We start from the raw sequence: 20,940 nt of genomic DNA on the forward strand, positions 1-20,940 counted from the left end.
TCCTTGTAGACACTTTACAGTCCAACTGCCACTGAATGCTGACATTTGTGGTTGTCATAGAAACAAAATGCTCAGATGAAACTAACTGCTGGTGGCAGAACAGATAAAAGATGTGAAGGTTCATACCGGCACCAATAATCATCACTACCCACAGATAAATACCATGTTTGTGCTTCTGAAAAATGTTACTAAGCAGCATGAAACGGCACATTGACCATCGTTGGGCACTGAAACTGTTGAAAACTCACTCTCGAAATTGGGTGAAATTAAGAGGCGTTGAAGACAAGCTGAGTCATTCCACCTATCCCTTGTCAAACTCTTGGGTACACCTTTTTAAATAATTAGTTTGCTGATTTCAACACATGGATGACTTTACAGAAAAATCAGGCTTCTTAATGGTTATGATGTCTAGGCAAAATTATAATACTATGTTCACACTACAGGTGACACAGCAACAATGTGACCTATGCCGATATCTGATTTGTCAATATATATATACAATATATATACATATACATATATATATATATATATATATATATATATATATATATATATATATACACATATATACAACTTATTTGGCTGAATACCAATATCGATATATCCACTTTTTTTCACACCTAATTTTAGTGATCATCAAGTCTCTTCTGTTGTGGATTTAACATCATATTATGCATACTCTTATTGTGATGGCCACCACCAGATGAAGATATAAAATAAAATGCTTTTCAACATATGTAATATTCATTTATTTTGCAAAATAAGAAAAATACTTCATGCATGCTACCATGTTGGCTGATTCCGATGTTTCATTTTGAAGCCAATATCTGTGCATACTAAAGACCCCCAATATTATCATGCATCCCTAGTGTGACCAGCTACATTATCGCTGAACCGCTGAGTTTTTTTAAAAAGTCATAGAATAATGTTTCATATTTAAGTAATTAAAAATGTCTAATACCAAATACTAAAATAACATATAAAATTAAATAAATAAATAAAAAGATAAAATCATGTAAAAGTCATAGTGTGTGCAATTTTCCTGTGCGACGCTCAAAAAAAAAAAAAAAAAAACCTAAAAGAAAAAACATCGGGAACCCTCGATCTAAGGCTTTCAATAAGAAATGCTCTTAAATGGTCAGATTACCTGCTAAATTTCAAAAACTGTCCCATCCCCTCTAGTGTTGCACTGCAAAAAATGAAAATGCCTCCCTCCATGTTAAATATGTGATTACAACCCTGTATGATGATACTGTCAGTTTCTTTTATTGAATTTTGTAATACTTTCTCCTGATCCTCCCTTGAAATTAAGTTGAATTAGCAGGTGTCAAAAGCACTCGCCCCACCTGTTCAGTGTGACACTGTGGGATTTCCTTGGCTTTCAAGGTATTTATCTACAGCACATGAATATGAAATTAAACATGTGCTCAGCAGATGATAAACGAAATGATTTTATAGGTAAATATCACTACAGTATTGTAGCATAGGGCTTGTTTTTACACTCGCCCAATATCCATGATGCTTATACCTGAATCTTTGTTTTGTGGCTTTTGCACCAATTTCTTAAGTGTTGAGTGTTGAGATAACCATTTATTCAAGACACAGGCACTCAGTCTCCCTCTCTCTCTCTCCCTCTCTGCCGTGACGTCAGGCGGATTTAAAGCTCTCCTCGAGCGTCTCGTGTCGGTCCCCTCTCGTGCTCCTCGTCCTCCTTCTCACATTCACCTTCCTCACCGAGCTGAACACCGGCCAATGCTTCACGCCACCCCTGCCCTGGGTGTCTGTCCCATGTGGGAAGCACAACAAAATCAAGGGCTTCACTTGAGAGGGTCCAGAGGAGCGAGCAAAAAGGGGGCGATCCTTTTGCATCCTTTCTATTTTGAATTTTTACTCTCTGACATCGGACAAGGTGCGAAATTCTCAGCTCAGACCGTTTTGTCACGGAGGTACGTATACTTAAACTTTTAGAAATCGTGTTTCGGAAAACTGATCATTTTGTGTCGGTTGCAAATGTGTTTCTTTGACTTGTCTCTCCAGCAGAGTTTGAGGAAAACACTATAGTAATAGGCTAGTTTAGAGGACTAAATTAAAGCAGCTTAGAGGATTAAAAAAAGACACAAGCCCACTGCAGATCTTTATAAAAGTCTTGAAAATATTTTGCAAAAGAAGTTACGGGATAAATGATGCTTGGTTTGTCATTACTAGGAGTTGCTGTGATTTCAGCACCACGGACAGCTCCTGTCTTTGGCCGCTGCTTCTCTATCACGATGAAATCCACCTGAAAACATAATACAAATTGTGCAGTCTCTATGGTATTTGACTGTTTTCAACATGTTTACAATCAAAATCAGGGCATTAGAAGTTTAATGCAGAGAATTAAGATTCATACACTCCATCTATACTGTTGTGGTTAAATGCAGGGCTTTTATTTGTGAAATACAAGTTGTCTCAGCCTTTACTCACCGTGAAGAAGCCTAAAATTGTAGACAAAACTGTTAAAACAGTCTCTGCGGGGCAACTTAAATTACTACTAAAATAATATATAATATTATATATATACTTTTTAGAATTGATTATATTATATTTTATCTAATATATATTATATAATACTTGAAGAAATCACAAGAAAATCCAGCCAAATTTTTGTAGCTTGTGCAATGACCCCTGCAACAGATTTCTACAAAAGACTGACAGCTTTGTTTTTATTTGAAACAATCATATTGGAAGTGTTGTTGAACTATATGCTTTTTATATGAATCTTTGTACTGGTGAATTTCAATGACTAAGTTGACTAATGACTAAGCAACACAGAGCTGCTTCAAACTGTAGATGAGTCTGTTTTAGGTTGGATTTTCCTTGTAAGTCTTCGATGACTCTTGCAACAGATTTTCCACGAACGTCTATAGTCCGAGCCTGCAACTGCTTTATTTTCATTTCAGTTCATCATATTGTAGGCACTGGTAAATCAAGTTTTTATATTAAGTTTCAATTAGTAAGTAGACTTATTGAGCAGCCTCATATTTTATATAATTCTGTCACCACAGCCTCTGCTGTGCAGCTCAAATTCACAATTAAAAGTGAGCTGTGCAGCAGATAAATGACAGAAAAATCATTTTAAAGATGGAATTTATTTGTAACTTTTGCAAAAGATTTTCTGCAGATGTCTTTAGTCTGCAACTTGCAACTACTTTATTTTAATTTCATTTGATTATACTGAAGTCATTGGTAATTAATGTATTTTTATATGATTTTTACATTTGGGTATGTGATTAAGTAGACTTACAGGTCAGTTTAAGCTTCACTTGCTAGCAAGGAGACATCCTGCTCAAGTGTCATTGAACTAGACACTGAAACATTAGTTTTTGCCCTCACATTATCATTAACACACCAATCTACTTGTTTCTGCCTGCAGGACATAAAGACGACTGCTTGGAGATATGAACGAGTCGCTGGTGGTGAACGACTCCTCTGCGACTCCTGTGGTTGCAGAGGCTCTCCCGTGGATGGAGGCTGACTCTCCAGAGCACAACAGCAGCCTGGAGTTCTCTACCGCTCCATTAGATTTCCCCATCAACCCGTGGGACATCATGCTCTGTATGTCCGGCACTGTCATCGCCTGTGAAAACGCCATAGTGGTAGCAATCATCTTCTACACGCCCACCCTCAGGACTCCCATGTTTGTGCTGATTGGGAGCCTGGCCACGGCGGACCTGCTGGCTGGCATGGGATTAATCCTGAACTTTGTGTTCCAGTACGTGATCTCCTCTGAGACTATCAGCCTTATCACTGTTGGCTTCTTGGTGGCCTCTTTCACGGCGTCCATCAGCAGCCTTTTGGCCATCACGGTGGACCGTTACTTCTCCCTCTACAATGCCCTGACATACTTCTCAGAGAAGACGCTGCAGTACGTGCACCTGATGCTGCTGGGGACCTGGGGGGTGTCTCTGTTTTTGGGCTTGCTGCCGGTGCTCGGCTGGAACTGCCTGGACGATCCAGCCTCCTGCAGCATCGTCCGCCCTTTGACCCGGAGCAACGTCACACTCCTTGCCACCTCTTTCTTCGTCATCTTCGTGCTCATGCTGACCCTGTACTTCAAGATCTGCAAGATCGTGTGCCACCACGCCCACCAGATCGCCCTCCAGCAGCACTTTTTCGCCACGTCACATTATGTCGCCACTAAGAAGGGGGTTTCCACTTTGGCCATCATCTTGGGGACGTTTGGTGCCAGCTGGCTGCCCTTCGCCATCTATTGCCTGGTAGGTGAGAGGGAGTATCCACCAGTGTACACCTATGCTACACTGTTGCCAGCCACCTACAACTCCATGATCAACCCCATCATCTACGCCTACAGAAACGCAGAGATCCAGCGCTCCCTCTACGTGCTTCTCTGTGGCTGCTTTCAGGCCAACAAGGCCTACCGGTCCAGGTCACCCAGTGAAGTCTAAACAGGTGCTAGGGCTCTTTTGTGTGTGTGTGTGTGTGTGTGTGTGTGTGTGTGTGTGTTTGTGTGTTTGTGTGTGTTTGTGTGGGGGTGAAAAAAGACTGAGCAAAAAGACAAACCATCCTGTGACCATTGACAATCTGCTTACAGTTGACAGTGAATGCTTTACAAACACAAAGAGGTTGTGATGCTAGAAACGTGTCTCTCATGCATACTGTATCTGCACTTTATTATGTCTCAACACAAGTTAAGGATGAGATTTTTTTGGAAATGCTGTGAACAAGAAACACCTGTGAAAACAAACCTGTGAATGTACTTAAATGAGAAAAGGAATGGAAAATCTTGCACTTTAGTCCGTGTTTTTTTGAAATGCCAAAGCAGTATTGTATAGCCCTTATCCTGTTTAAACGTTTGAACTTGTGAGTACCGTGTGCCATTTTTCTATTTTGTATGGTATTGTCTTTGATGTACATTTTCTACAAGAGGAATAAAGAGATGAAATCAAGCTGTGGCTGCGTCATGTGTCTTTACTGTAGCACGTTTCCTCGAAAGAGTCTTTGCGTTACACCTGACTTGTTTTTGGTTTTTACATCCTCTTAACTTCGTTCCAGCCTCTTCCTTCAGAGCGCAGGTGGGTCTGTTTGAAGAAGCTAATGGCACCTTGAGAGAGCAAGTCCCGGAAAATAGCTTAAATTTACACCTAGACACATTTGAATCCTGTTTGTTCAGTCTGCGTGTAAAGAAGAAACAGAGGAAGAGAATGAGACAGACATGAAGAGAGACATCATACATGTATGAAAACATGTGCCATGTGGTCAAGTGTGCTTAGCTGCTTTGATTGCGGGTAATTTAGCCAAACGTGCTCTTGACTCCAAGGCTGATGAGCATGTAACTCCTTATTGGTATTGGTATATGGCTGCGTTGATAAGACATGATGCACTCCTGAAAAAGATTGTTTACAATATTGTGTTATCTTTGTTAGTCTCATCAACATTTACAATTATGATTCAGGAGCAAAGCAGCTGCAGGCACATGTGCGTGCATGTGACAGACTGAGAAGAGCAATGATAATAAGTCTGTCTGCAGCCTCAGCAGCAGCAAACACAATAGTTTATCTGCTGGACTATTTAAACAGGTAGACGTTGAGAGCATCAGAGTGGCACACAGGAGCAAGAATAGTGCTGTAGACCAGGAGACCTGCAGGTGTGTCTGGATACATACACTGATATCTTCTTAGAGACGTTTTTATTTAAAATGTATTATTTGCACGTTCACTCATATGACAGAAAAGATTTGACATGTGTTATGATGTGGCTCGAGTGGCCACGACAACACAGCATGACCAGGTTTCCACAAAGGAAGTTTCAACTAATCAAATTAAACCAAATGAGACCAAATTAAAAGGTGAACTAACAATTAGATGTTGGTATTATATGTTGCTGAAAACCACAAATACATCATTGCATATTTCATATGTAATCTATGAGCGCTTATAAAAAAAAAAAGTATAAAAGCTGACTTTGTCACTCTGAGGTGACACCTAATGTAATTTAATGTAATTTTATTTGGATAGAGACAGTGGACAATAAAACATTAACCTTATATAAAACAAGGAGAGATGCATGATACCAGGTTGTAGTGAAGTTGCTATTTTTCGCCTGTAGTCCCTGCCAAACTGCAGACAACTAACAGAAAACTGGCTGTGATTTAGCGAGTCCTCTGTTTTTCTAGCTGCTTTTTAGCCACCAAATGTGGGAGTTTAGTGATGACTTATTGCTGTTTTTCTAGAGTGGAGAGACAGTCAGAGGGAAAGCTTTCAGCTGCACCAAAACTTAAATAACCTGTAAACATCCTCAGGTGTTCAGCTGCCTGCAGTCAGAGCACAGACAGGTGAATCACACAGCCACAAGATGACACTACGGGAGTCATCACACGTGTCACAGTGGGAAAAGCGCAGGTGTATGCCTTAGCCTCGGAGTCAGGGTATTGTGCATGCTGGCTCACTGTCACATTGTCCTTTAAGTCAAAAAGTTTGCTGTAAAAGGCCTGTTTGTCGCTATTTTATATAAACAGCAACATGTTAAATTTGTTCAAAAAAGAAATTAAGTGAACACAGACAAAAGCCTTAAAAGGCCACTTTGAAAATGTTTTTTGTGCATCTCTTTTGTTCTCCCTGGCAATAACTTTTCTGCTCCCAGCTTTAACCTGCCATATGGTGGATTTGTCTGTGAACGCGGCCCACGGGTACTGACGATGTTATTGCTTCATTAGCATACTTATGTAATTACTGAAATATAAACTCAAGTGAATTATTGGATTGAGCTCTCAAAACACATCCACATATATAGTTAAATGTCAATGCAGATATTTCAAACTCTTGCTCGTGTTTCAATTGGGATAGTTAAGGTTGATGCTCCATGGGCTGTCAATTTCGGGAGGGTAGTGTTTTTACAAATTGAACATGGTTGTCGTGTGCTTACTGGAAATTATCTGCCATAGAACACACTTGATACCTGATTTATGTGACGTTAATTTGGGACATGTGTCTGAATGTTTCTTTGGGTATAATAAGCAGTGGCTTTCATACAGTATTGGTCCAAATTTGTTTATGAATCATGGACCTGAGATTTTGGTCCTTTACAGGAGATAATGACACAATGCCTTCCTTGACGTATGTATTTTCCAGCACTCACAGGTGTGTCCGCTTCACCCGGGCTCTTTTCACACGGCTGGATGTTTTTAAGAGCTCCTGTTTTGTCCCTGTTGGGAAGCTCACTCGCATCTCAACAACAGCTCTCACACGACACCAATATAACGGTCACTGCACTTGCTCCTCATGTGGACTATCAGCGGTAATAATCTCCTGTTTTGAAAGCTTTGAAGCCCTTGGTTAGTTCGATCACAAAGTGGGGGAAAGGTGAGGCATGCTGGAGGCCACTAATGGACTGCACACTGAGGCCTGGGTGCTGTGAGAGCAGGAGATGTTTGTTCACCATGTTTTTTTCTCAACCTCAACAGATGTTGCTTATGGTCACCCACCAAATCGGGCAACCACCTGTTTGTACACAGGGTTCAGAAAGTGAACTTGCGGGAATAGGCCACAGTAGTGTTTAAAGATGAAGTGTCTTAAATGAAACATATTGACTTAGTTATACTGCATACAAGCTTTCAAGAATTCATACTCTGTCCGAGTAGTATGTTACGTAAAAGGTTATCGATTTGTGTATACACATGTTGGAAATTATACACCTTGTGAAAAATTACACTGACGTGAGTGGGGAGAGGTTGCACCTTTTCAATGTTTAGAAGTTGTGCATTTGCCCCCAACCGCCAAAAAATAAGGATCTTGGCAACAACAACAACAAAAAAGAAATTTTAATTCTAAAGTAAATTTTTGCCAAAAATGGCAAATTCACCAGAATGCAGGAAATTAATCTTTGGCACTCTTTGGCACTTTCCTGTTTCCTGCATTAAGTAAAGACCTCACGTTGAAGGCAATCCATTTTTTAACCAGACACTTACAAGTACCTTTGAGACACATTTTAACTTTTAACACTTTATTTATTAACGTTTTAATGATTTTATGAACTGAAATGATTATTAATTTTTAACTAAAACATACACAATAAGCACATCAATGAAACAGTCTCTGAGGCAGTACCAGTCTCCAACTAAACTAAACATATATTTCAGGATGTGATGCATCCATCAGAATAATCACTGTGTATCTAAAATAAACAGTGTTCAAAATAAGACTTTCTAAAAAATTATGCTAACAGTAGAGCCTCATATTATGATTTCCTAAAGCACTATAACGTGTCTGATTTTTAAAAAAAATTGTCTGTAATTGTTCAGATACAAGAATTATGACTCCTTGAATATAAATGTGATACCACTTATTCCATTAGCCTCTCTAAATCACTGGGTGTAATGAATGGCTCCTCAAAAATTTGTGAAGAATTTGAACTAACTCAACTCACAGTAAATAATTACATCAGTAGATGCACAAAACTTACTGCCTTAGACCTCTGAAGGTAATAAAGACATGTCTTTTTTAACTTTCTTTCATGCCTTCACACTTGTATTTATTTACTTGAATCTATTGGCATCACAAGAGCATCATTTCAGTAGCATTATTTACATTTCAGCATTATCAGGAAGGCATGTCTGATATCTGACTTAAAGTGTAAACAAAAATAACAGTTTTTTCATAACCAAAAGTCATAAACTATATGTATGAGTGTGTGTCGTCTCCTCTCAGCAGCAAAGTGGAATTTTTATTGTTATGTAGGTTAATATTAACAACTCTGAAATTCACCTTTCCTTTGATATCAAATCCATTAGACTAAATATGGGCTGGTGGCAGTGTTTGAATTATGTAATGCTTGATCAGTGCAGACCTGAACAGCTCTCCAGGCAATTACCAAAGTACACAGTCGAATGATTCCCCCATTAATAACATTAATTACAGCGGTGTAGCAAACACTCTCCATAGAAACATTACTATTGCTCAGTTAGACATAAGCTCGATGGAAAAGGCTTTGGTGTTATTGATTACGTAATCACCGTAATTGCTGGTTTTTGCTCCCCCCCGGATCGTCATTTCATATTCATATGAAAGTGGCGTCCTAGGAATGTTTGAGATACAGGCGGTAGAAGAAAAAGAAAATCAATAGTGGCAGTAATTTCTGATCGTGCTCCCCATGGCGAGCACAGTGGTGACCAGGGAAAACCTTGGAACCGCCTACATAGAGATGATTAGACACTAGACACACACACAAACAGACACACACACACACACACACACACACACACACACACACAAGCATGGACACAAACACACGCTTTATCTCTTGGAAAGGCAGAGACAAGCCCACATCAGCTACATAAAATCTGGTTTGCAATAAAAGCTATCGTCATTTGTTCGTCCCTCTGCCTGCAGCCTGTTCAAACACTAGTGTGTGTGTGTGTGTGTGTGTGTGTGTGTGTGTGTGTCTGTGAAAGAGAGAGAGTGTGTATGAGAGAGCGTGTGTGTGCACGTGTTGGCACAGGATTGTACGGTATGAGTGTACTTGTTAGTAGCCTGGAACCTACTAGGATTCATCATGGGTAATTTACCAGAATGTGGGTGGGTGTGCAGTGCATGTGCTGCCTGTGTGTGTGTGTGTGTGTGTGTGTGTGTGTGTGCGCGCGCGTGCATGAGAGAGAGAGAAAGCAGCCCTTAACCTGACCCAGGGGACATTAACTTCTCAGAAAAACACTGTGACATGGCGAGTGTGGGTGAGGAGAGAGACTTTTTTCAAGGTACAGTGAGCTTAATAAAAATTATGAACAACAACACAGAAAGTCACCTTTTATCAGAGATGCGTTCAAAGAAGGTAAAAGCTGTTGATCGCACAGCAGGAAACACATTTCTTTGCTTTTGTTCATTTCTCCACTGATTTGTAGACAAAATCTAACCTCTCTTAAAGGTCCAGTGTGTGGGATTTTAATGGCATATAGTGCCAAGGTTGCAGACTTGAAACGTCTTCCAAATGTGTAGGACAGAGATACTCAACTTACTTCTGCAAAATGAGAGGAGTCATTGAGGAGTCAGTCGCAGCAGCCCCATACATGTCTCAAGGATTTAAGGGCATTTGTGGCATTTTAGGATGGTTCTAGGATTTCAGGACATTTCTAAGATATTAGGATGATTCCAAAATTGTAGGACTTTTTTTAAAATTATTTTTTTCAATGTTTCTAGAATTTTAGGACATTTCTAGGATATTAGGACATTTCTAGGATTTTAGGAAATTACAGGCTTAACTAGGACCTCTGTCTTTGGGTATGGGGATCCTTCAGTGACACTTTTATGATATAAACAAGCTCTATTTTGATGCTGTTTAATACCTAACCTTATGTATACTAAAAGTACAAAAACAATTCCCAGTGTGGATCACATTATCACACTGTAATTGTGAAAATGGTTGGCGGGCCACCCAGGACCCAATTTGGGACAGATTTGGCCCACAGGCTTTAAATTGAGTGTCACTGCAAGAAAACTAATAAAACAAAAACAAATTCAAATAATTCACATAATTTATAGCTCCAAGTATAATACTATTATAATTGTAGCATAGACATCAACAAGGTCTTGATCTTGCGGTATCTGAACCTTCAGACACCCGGGAGCCTCCTCACATGCCTGCATGCAGACAGTGAAGGACTCTGACTCCAGTGGTTAATTACATAGGTGTCCCTCCCAATAATGAAACAAAACCTGCATCCTTGATGGATTAGCTTCTGTTCTGTCGAAATGGTCCTTGTCAACTATATCTTGACTATTTCACTGTTTCTCACTTTCTAAAGGGTAAAAGTGGGAGGGAATGAAAATCTTCTGCCGAATTGTACAACAATTTGTAATTTTCACATTTCATAAGTGAAAGAGGGGAGCGCTTTGGGATCCTGAGTTGTTAACAAAACAAACAAACAAACAAAAAAATGCCTCTGCCTTAAGGAGACAATCACAAAGGGAAGTGGGCAATCAAAAATCAAACACATTCTGGGTTTATTTGACAATTTAACTCTTATTTTGCCTCAATTTCCACAACCAGGTCAAAGTGACAAAAAATATTAAGAATATTATTATTTTGATATCCCAGGGGCACAGCTATGCCTTAAGTTGTTTTTTTTAACAAGTTCATTGCAGCAAACTGAGGCGAGGAGTGAAAATATCATGCTGAATGAGATGCCTTTAATGCGCTGCTGAGAGAAACAGGTCAACATGACCTGTGAGATAATGAGAAGGCAGATAAAAGTTCTGGTGCACAACTGAGCATGTCTGCAGCCAGTTCGCTTACTTCTGTACTTCTGCAGGCTCTCCATTACTCACACCTTCATTCAGCCCTGTTACTTAACATCAGCTTACCGTGTCTGATGCTCCTCTACTTTCCCTCACGCTCAATGAACTTTCCCATCTCACCCGGTAGAGACTAGTGTGACCGTCATAGCTTCACAACTCAACTCTTTAGAGGCACTTCTTTAACACATTAACTCCACATTGTCCATGTCACCTGACATCACTTTCCCATCATCTCCCTCCACATGACTCTGTATCATCCTCTTTTAGAGAGAATCACCTATTTACTGATTAGGTTATTTATCACCACTCTGACTGCAGTGGTGACGTAGAAATTTGGTGCGGATGAGATAAATTCAGCCATGACCAGCCTAAGGAGTCAGGAAAGTGTCTTGCATCATAATCTGAGTGTGGTTATTTACTTCCTTACTATTTGCTGCTTTTAATGCTGCCAGTTTTAAAGTAATAGACTTAAAACACATTTATATGTCACTCTTGATGTCAGCTGGGTTAATGCATAAAATGTAACTATGAACATGGAGCATGAGCACGATAGCAGGAGCGATTTCAGTCTGAAAATACAGTTGTACTAGGACAAAATGATGAGTCATAGTGACAGGTGAGTATGAGATTTGATGCTGTAATTGTGAGTGTCAGAGTTATCTAAGATGACTTTTTTCTCCATTAAGTCCAGGATAGTCACTGATTAAATTAAGACAAATAAAATCTCAGCAGGAAACTAAAAAAGGACAAAACTTTAAATTTACAGGCAACAAAGCAACTCTCATAAATATTTGCGTCATGTGACCACAACTAGACCCCAAATATTGGAGGTGAAATGTAGCCCGACTATTTGTATTTACTCAAATATTTTGCATAATTAGGCCTAAAAAACTGAGTTTCTTTACTTGAGTACTCTAGTACTTTTCAGAGGCAAATATTAAGCTTTCTATCTGGCAAAATAGAGACACAGTCCTAAAACTGTGGTGATGTTAGCTCTTCATTTCTGGCAATTTTATTTATGCTCATTTATGGAGATTATCTTGCTGAACAAAACTTGTAAGTATCATAAACACTTATGTGCCACAGACTTTATTTTTTAATTAATCCAAAATCGAATGGAAAAAGGGAACTTTGGCCTACAGAGAAATGTTATCCCTGGTCTGCAGAACTCAATGACTTTGGGGGGGACATGTGGTTTTAAAAGGCAGAGGTGAAAGGTTGGTGCTAGCCCTTTTATTAATTTGTTTGTAAATGATAAATATGGAAGAAAAAAAAAACCAATAACAAACATTTGATATAAAACCTTTGTTACGTAATTTGACTCAAGTGAACTTCCCCAAAAGGGCAGTAAGGAAGGTTCAATACTTGAAAAGGTGACTTAACTTACATAATGACATCTGACCAGTGCGCCGACACTGAACCTCCACCTGCAGAGGGTGAGCTCAAACATCCTTCTGCTTCAGGACCGAAAGAATATAAACTGACATCTGGCATTTTGTGGCTCAGACAGACCTGTTCTGAAAAAAAGAATACAATATGTCCTGTAGTTTCATAACTTGAGGCCACTTAATCTGTCCTGTGCAGAAGTAGTTTATCAGCAAAGGGACTGTTGCTTTTATATATTTTTAGGAAAAGCAGTGAAGAATTGACCAGACATAAGACTAATAAGACTCACTATTTTATTTTATTTTAATTTAATTTATTTTTTGCTTTTCCCACAATCATTTGTCAGTTGTTTAATTGTATAGAAACTGGCTTCATTAAATCAAATGCTTAAAATTCAAAAGAATTTAGAATTTAACATAAGCACTAAAGAAACGTACCTACTTAACAAAATATTCCATCTATTATGTGACTTTTTTTAACATATCTAGTTTGATATGTTTGTCAATGAGCAGCCACAACGTGAAAATGAATATTTAAACGTGTTCAGGGGCCATAATGATTTTTTAAATCCCACAGAAGTGTTGCATAATAGACTGTTTACATTTGCTTAATGTGGGGATGAGAGATTGAGGGTGTGTAGGCGTGCTGTGGGCGGTGTTAGTGATAATAGAGTGTGTAGGAGGGAGGGCAAACAAACACTTATTTGTTGGGCTGTCCTGTAATATATTTTACTGATTTCTCACCACAACTAAAGGTCACCGCCTGCATTAAAAGAAAAGGGCCTGAAATTATTTTAACTAAAGGATAAGTCTAGTCCTTATTTCTTTTATTGTCTACAAATCCCAAAGACAAGAAGACAACAGTTAATTAATTCTACTATCAAGAACCGATGGCATGGGGCCGAGTACTGCACAGCCACCAATTGACTAATACTGTTGTTTTTGATCATTTTAATAGATTTGTTGACAGAAAATGATGACATATTTTTGAATGTAACACTGGAAAACACTTCTATAATCAGTAGATAGAGAAGGCTACAATTATAAAATTACTTTGACCGTCTTCATACACCAGGGATCTTTAGACACGGGACAGAATTAAATGTGATAATCTTTCTACTTTTTATCATCATGTTTCTTCCCGTACGTTTCTGCAAATTCCACTGACATGGAGCATTGCAGATGCATGACATTTTCACCAATGATTAAGAGCTGTGACCAAATGCTGCTTCAAAAATATGACTTAAAATAGCCTGACAAAGGCGCTGCAATTAAGACCAAACAAGTAATTTTGAAACGGCCACATCCCTCACACTGTTAGTCCAAATGTACTCTACAAAAAATCATCAAGTACCATTAAGGTCCACCTGACTAGATTTTTTTGCCTAAGCCTAACTACACAGTAGTAGTTTTAATGTAGCCGCTTCGTAACTTACAAATGTAAAGTATCCATTGTTTTCAGAATTGTAAATAAATAATAATAATTAACTCTGTTTTTGGCATTTGGGTTGCAAGGGAAAGGTGGTTCCTTGCAAATGGGTTAAAACATTTTTTAATTTAATATTTAATCTTTTTTAATGTGCAGGACGATGGCTCATGATGGCACTCTGCCTGATTTCACTCAAAGCCCCATTTACTATTTGATGAAAATGTTTTCATGTAATTATAGGTATAATTATAAGATAATTATAGGTGCTTCTTGATTATATATGTTTTTCTGTATTTATTTCTATTGCACCCTTGAATGTATCTTGTTATTTTATTATAAGGATGACTTCCATCTGAATGCCTCAGAGTATGCCATCAAGTACTGAAAAACTACAATTCCCAGGAGGTGGAGCTTCTGACACCAGGGCTGTGCAAAGGTGTGTTGCATACTGCCAATGATTAAACTGAAACTGGTGACTTCTCCCTGCCTGTTCATTGTTGACTCATGTATGCTCTGACAGACTAAAGTGAAACACTGCATGGATGTAAGTGTGCAAAACCTTTTTTAAACATGTGTAAAAGTCTTTTTAATTGACTTAGTATTTTTATTGTGTATTTATGTTGGTCTTAGTGTGCCTTGTGTTTTATGTGCCAAGTGTATGCATTCAACTGTTGCATAATTGTCCGACTGGGGACAAATAATGTAATTAAATTATCTATTCTAGGGCTGCACAATATGTGGCTTTTTTATTGTCAGTTGCGCCCAAAATGTATTGCAAAAGACTGTGATATTGTATTCAGGGATTTTTTGAGTTAGTTGAAAGAAAATGTCAGTGGATAATTCAATTACATATGCAACTTTCATTTATTATAATGGACCAACTTGTGATCAGTATATTTTCTTCAATCAAAGAATGTTGGAAATATATAATATATATATAAATATATATCATTTTAAATTTAGCAATCAATTTGTTGTATTTTAGTGGTATACTTAAACAGCGGAAATGCAGCACTGAATACACTTTAGTATGTATTTACTTTTCGCACATGATATTGTTGTTGTGATATTTAACAGTGTTACTGCATACCTTCCTCATATTGTGCAGCCCTAATTCATACTTTTATTCAAAATCTCTATGAGAACAATCATCTAAATTGCACCAAAACTGAAAACTGCAGATTTTATGTGGAAAAGGTGTACTGATAGATAGAAGGTATACTTGTGTATTACAGTCTGGGAGAAGGGTCGGGTGACAAAACATGTAAGAGATAACGGGATAAAAGTCATTGATTTACTATTTTCACACGTTTGCCTGAAATTGACACAGTTTGAGAATCTAGGTCAAAGAAACATGATCATTATTTCACCCATTATTTCAGCCCTGAGTGGGACCATAGCTAATGGAGAGGAGACACGCTGAAAGGATTCTGAATCCTGGGTCCGTAAGTACACCGTTTATAAAGTGATGAGAGTCAATAACAGAAACTGTGTTTTAGTTGTTTTTTTCAAAAATACACTGAGAATAGAGAGCAGGCTGTTAGACTTCTTACAGTGTTGTCCTCAGAGTGCCCCCGAGCACCACTTCACACCAGGACTGTCACAGGGTGAAGAATTACACCTCCTCTTTATCTAGCGTCAAACAATAAACCTCCCAGTCAGAACATCTCACCCACTGAGTGCTGATGTCCTCCAACATGTTAAATCTTCAGTTATTTGTTGGTCTAGTTTATTGGAGGAAAATCTCTTTGAAAAAAGACAAATACAACTGTGGCAAATTTGGGCCTCTATTATAACTATGAACTATTCTTACAAGATACATTTATAAATAAAAAGTACATTTTTTAAATACCAATCTCCTGCAGAGAAAGAGCCTATGAAGTAAAAACATTCCATTAAATACGCTGCCAAAATTGGTATACTAGTCTGAGGGGGTCCTTCCTTTTTCTCCTTCTTTTTAGGCACTCTGCAACTTTATTTACCCTTATTTATGTATTATTTACTTTTTTATTTCATTATTTTACTTTAAGATAATGTATTGTGATGGGAAAAATATTAGTAGTCGTTAGTAATTATTATTGAGAACAGAGTACAAACAGTATAATTAAAACAATATTGACTCGAGTAGGAAAAAAAGTTAAATTTAGGTATATATGTTAACAGTTGTGGAATGCAACTATGTACATTTGTTCAAGTACAAGCATGAAAAGAGCGACAGGTTATTAAATTTGGGGATTCTTTGAAATGTATTATTAGGCCTGTTCCTTCTTTGGGAAAAAAAACCCTTTATATTTAGATGTTTACAAAACATTTGTGGCTGAAGCCTTACATACCATTTGTTTTTAAGTGTATTTCAAAAAAATTAGTGGATGTTTGCAATATTTCAGCTTTTATTAGGAGATAGATGCATCAAAACAAAAAATACATTCTTCAGGTTCTCTGTTTTGTGTCAAACAAAGCATACAAACATGACATGTGTACCATGCATCATCACACATTTATTTACATGTGACTGAAAAACAAAAGCAGACTTGATCGGCACCATTTCACGAAGCATATCTTCAATATTTTGTATAAAATATAGCAATATTACTTTGGCGTTATTTGTAGCATAAGGCAAACTTTATATTTAAACATTCATTTAATGGACAAACTGTTTGAAATTCTTCATGTTGAATGTCATAATAAACAGTAAGGTCTTTATATAGTGATGGAAATATAGACTGTGACTGTACACAAGCTGAGCAAAAGACAAAAAATATTCATTTTATTTTAATATTATCTCATATGTGTGTTAATCTAGTCCAAAAAGCTGTCCTGGCTGTGCAGGTTAAACCCATTATGGTGTCCATCAGAAATTAACACAATGACGATGATGCCATCTAGAGGGAGGACTCAAGTATTTCATCATCACAGCTCCTCTCGTGTTTAATCCTTGTGCCTACAATCCTGGCCTTTTGATCTCACGACAACATGGTCCTGAGGTTTTTGTTCTTCTAAGAGCATTAGGTCGCCTTTAGATGGCAGGTGGTATCAGGAGTCCTCTTCGCTGTAAATAAAGACGTAGTAGAAGAGAGCGCTGATAACCAGCAGAGCGACTGACAACAGCATGTTCTTCCGATTCTCTCCTCGTAACGTCTCCAGCTCTTTGTCTAGAAATGAGAAATAAAACTGATTTAAGTCATCAGTTTCCATTAAAGATAAAACCTCATGAGGGAATGAAACTTACAGGGCAGACTAAATGTATAGTAATAGACTTACGGTCATGGGCCAAATCCAACCAGGGACAGGGGCACATCAAACATTTTCTAATAAAAAAATAAACCAATTCACACTAGGACTTTTTTTTGTAATTTGAATTTAATAAAGTGGGGTTTCTTAAAAAGCATCAAAATAGAGCTTGTTTCTAAAAAAATAAAAGGAGGAGGAAAGGATCCCCCCACCTGCTGACTAATGTCCTCAAATCCTAGAAACGTCCCTGTGTAGATCTGACCTGTGCGGGGATGTTGGGACTGGTTTTTATATTGGCAAAAATGACAGAAAACAATGAATGGTTGAAAGCAGGCGATGAAAAATGGACTGATGTGTTGCAACAATTGCTACCTCATACCAAATCCTAATCCAGTTAATTAAAAAAAACAACACATCAGAGAAAGATAAGTTATGGACATGTAAATGTTTATTAATCTTATATATTATTGTCATTTTGCAAAAGGGGAAGCATGGCTAACTGAGTAACCCTGTAACAGACTATAATAACATTAAACAGGGTTGCTATCAAAACTTTGTAACTAAGATCACTTCTACGACTAAATAAAAAAAGCCTTTCCTGTGTAATAAAATGTTATTTATCTAAACTCATCCAAACTATCTCCAGGGTCAAGACTAAACATGGGAAAGCAGTGTTTAATGTACCACATATCTGGAACAAAGTCCCAGAAAACTGCAGGTCCACTGCAACTCTCAGTTATTTTTGTAGTTTATACCTGTCTTAGTAATATTTTAGTTTGTTTTTATCATAGATCCTCTCGCTATTTTTTTTAAAAAATTGCATTCAAACGGTCTTTTATAATGTGCTTCTTTTGCACTTTGTCTTGATGCTTTTGCTGTTTTTTTATGGAGCGATTTGAGCTGCCTTGTTGCTGAAATATGCTATATATAATCAAACTTGCCTTACCTGATATGCAAGTACGTATGTGGCAATATAAATGGTAAAGGGACTTTTGAATTTAAAATTTTCTGAACTGTACAAAAAAGGTCGCAGCAAACTTGCTGTATATGATGTTGAAAGTTAAGCAAAGTTTTGTGTTAGGGATTGTTTCATTATAAATTCTAAATTTTGACAGAAATATTTTCATTTTTATTGTAAATGTGTATTAGTTCTTGGTATCAGTATCAAATTTTGGTCGACACCAATAATATTTTGCCACTCATTCACCCATTGACGCACACTCACACACCAATGTAACACACCTAGAGGGCCACCATGTCAATATTACATGAAGAATATTCTTGCATATATCTACAGTGATTTGCACAGTATGAATTAACACTTTATAAATGCAGACTTACCTAACTTCTGCACCCTCTCATTAATGATGGTCATTTCATCTTCCAGTTCCTGCCTGCAAAGCAGAGAGAGAAAAACATAGACAGGAGCAGTTTTACTCTCTGGACAAAGACAGAAAGTTATCCATTGATGTTATATTTCATGTTTGATCGTGTTTTTATTGGTCACCACCTCCATCATCACCCTCACCTCTCCTTTTCAGACAGCTTCTCCTTCCTGCTCCTGAACTCAGCTCTCTCCAGGTTGTCTTGGCAACGTGCCCGTCGCTCCTCCAAACGGTCAATCTACAATATTAACAGGTGAGATATAACAGCCAAAACAATAGTTACGGAGCATGAACCGACATAATTAACGTCGCCAGATATAACAGTGGACGAATTAATTTTGTTTAAGTAACCAAGGGTCATGTCGAGATGCAGTAACACTCACAAGCTAACGCACTAACCCGCTCGCTAGCTAACATTAGCTAGCTGAAGTAAATGTCTTACCTCAGTGGCGACACTGACTTTCTCTCGTCTTTTGTCTTTAAATTTAGCCATTATGACACTAAATCTACTTCATGCAGTCTCGCTGATAATCTGACTATGCGGAAGTGTTTTTTTTCCTGCTTGTTCTTCTTCATTTGCTCTTAACAAACCTCTCTTCGGAGGCGTTGCTGCCCTCTATCTGTGCAACGATACACATAAACAACACCTGTGTGCTGGGCCCTATTTCAGAAAGCGGGTTTAGTAGAAACTCTGAGTATGTTGAGCCTGAAATGAGGGAAACTCTGAGTTTTCAGATTCACAAAGCCAGCTTAGTGTCACCCTGAGTCAGTTACTATGGCAACATGCTCCATGAAGCAAACCTGCTGGCTGCAGGTTTGCTTCCTCTGAGCTTGAGACTGATCACCTGCCGACCGAGGAGAGACACAGCGAGTCCTTTTTTTTTAATCAAGTTGTTAATTAGATTTATTAAAGGCTGTAGCATCATGAGAGGGTGATCAGACCCCTTTGGATGCCTGATGGTTCGGATCAATATGAAAGATAACATGTCACTTCACAGTCTGTCATTTATCTGAGTGATCTTCTCTGCCCACATACATCAAATATTGCATATTCTAGGTCTGCGCTATTATAAGAGGATAAAGCAAATAATATGACAATATATGAACTTTGTTAATATATAAAAAGTTTCTACATTTTCTGTTAGACACAACACAGTTTGCTTTTGTTTGTCATTGAAAATAATTTCCGACTATGGTCGGTGGTAGAATGATGTTCAAAACCCCCACAACCGATAACAGGCGCAGTGTCTGATCCTCTACACCATCATCTCTTTACCATGCTACTTATGTCTTAACCACAATTTATACTTCGTACCTGTATTTGCTTATGTGAATGAGGCTACAATAAGAAGTGTTATTTCTTTATTTGACAGGGACAACCTCTGCCTCCACAATGTCCTAAAGCTTCTTGTTGGCAGCTGACAGCTTTTAGATCTCTCTTTTAATCACATATTAAGAAACATTAGGCTACATGCAGTGGACGCCTTTCTATAATAACTTGCAAAACAAATGTGTCATTAGTGACTCATAGATGCGATCGCATTTTAGGTAGTTGAAAAGAGTGGATATATTTATACTGAATTAATATAAATATTCTGACTAGTCATAGTCTACTTAATATCACTCACTTTTCAACTAGAAAGTCATTTCTCGGTTCTCTCTGGGAAATGAGACACATGTCACCGACTTGCCATCATTTTGTGAAAGTGATTAATAAATGAGTGGACTTCATAAACTTAATAGTATTTAAAAACGGTTATGCTTTAAGTCACATAGATGTAAAATCTGTGAATATTGTAGCTCCAGTGGACCAGAATAATCAGTTTTTGACAATGCAGCCAAACTGCCACTTTTAATCAGATTTTTTTGGTATTTTGCTCTCAGAAGCTAAAAAAATGGTCATACTAAAGGACTGTTCATTATTTATGAGATAGAAGTTGGTGGTGCAACAAAGGGGCGGCATGTCAAATCATTTCCAATCACTGGGGAGGGAGCTATGTTTTTTTTATTTTGGCTTAAGGTAGGGGTATAAATATTTAAATGGTTGTATTTTGTATTTATTTTACCACCGATTTACCAAATTACCAAAATTATACAATTTATCGTAGCCAGAAACTGTAAAAACAGAAATTATTGTTTGATTTCCAATTTTCGATGGTCTGATGGTCTTTGGATACATCACATGAAACTAACGCTTCTGCCTCTGATGAATAAAGAATAGTCCC

General features: G+C 37.8%; 2 protein-coding genes across 2 annotated transcripts; one reads left to right on the top strand and one right to left on the bottom strand.

Moving 5' to 3' along the window:
* Positions 1-1,873: 1,873 nt before the first annotated feature.
* Positions 1,874-4,448, top strand: LOC121956008 (G-protein coupled receptor 6). The gene is made up of 2 exons (XM_042504110.1): positions 1,874-1,949; positions 3,416-4,448. Exon 2 carries the CDS (start codon positions 3,441-3,443, stop codon positions 4,446-4,448), a length of 1,008 nt encoding a protein of 335 aa, XP_042360044.1. The 5' UTR covers positions 1,874-1,949; positions 3,416-3,440.
* Positions 4,449-16,476: 12,028 nt separating this feature from the next.
* On the bottom strand, positions 16,477-19,268 carry ccdc167 (coiled-coil domain containing 167). Its single transcript, XM_042503796.1, has 4 exons — positions 19,158-19,268; positions 18,859-18,953; positions 18,672-18,724; positions 16,477-17,251 (listed from the first exon to the last, which is right to left on the bottom strand). Exons 1-4 carry the CDS (start codon positions 19,206-19,208, stop codon positions 17,133-17,135), a joined length of 318 nt encoding a protein of 105 aa, XP_042359730.1. The 5' UTR covers positions 19,209-19,268; the 3' UTR covers positions 16,477-17,132.
* Between the last annotated feature and the right edge of the window lie 1,672 nt (positions 19,269-20,940).

The sequence above is a fragment of the Plectropomus leopardus genome, chromosome 16 (assembly GCF_008729295.1).
Source record: "Plectropomus leopardus isolate mb chromosome 16, YSFRI_Pleo_2.0, whole genome shotgun sequence".
In the NCBI taxonomy this organism is placed as follows: Eukaryota; Metazoa; Chordata; class Actinopteri; order Perciformes; family Serranidae; genus Plectropomus; species Plectropomus leopardus.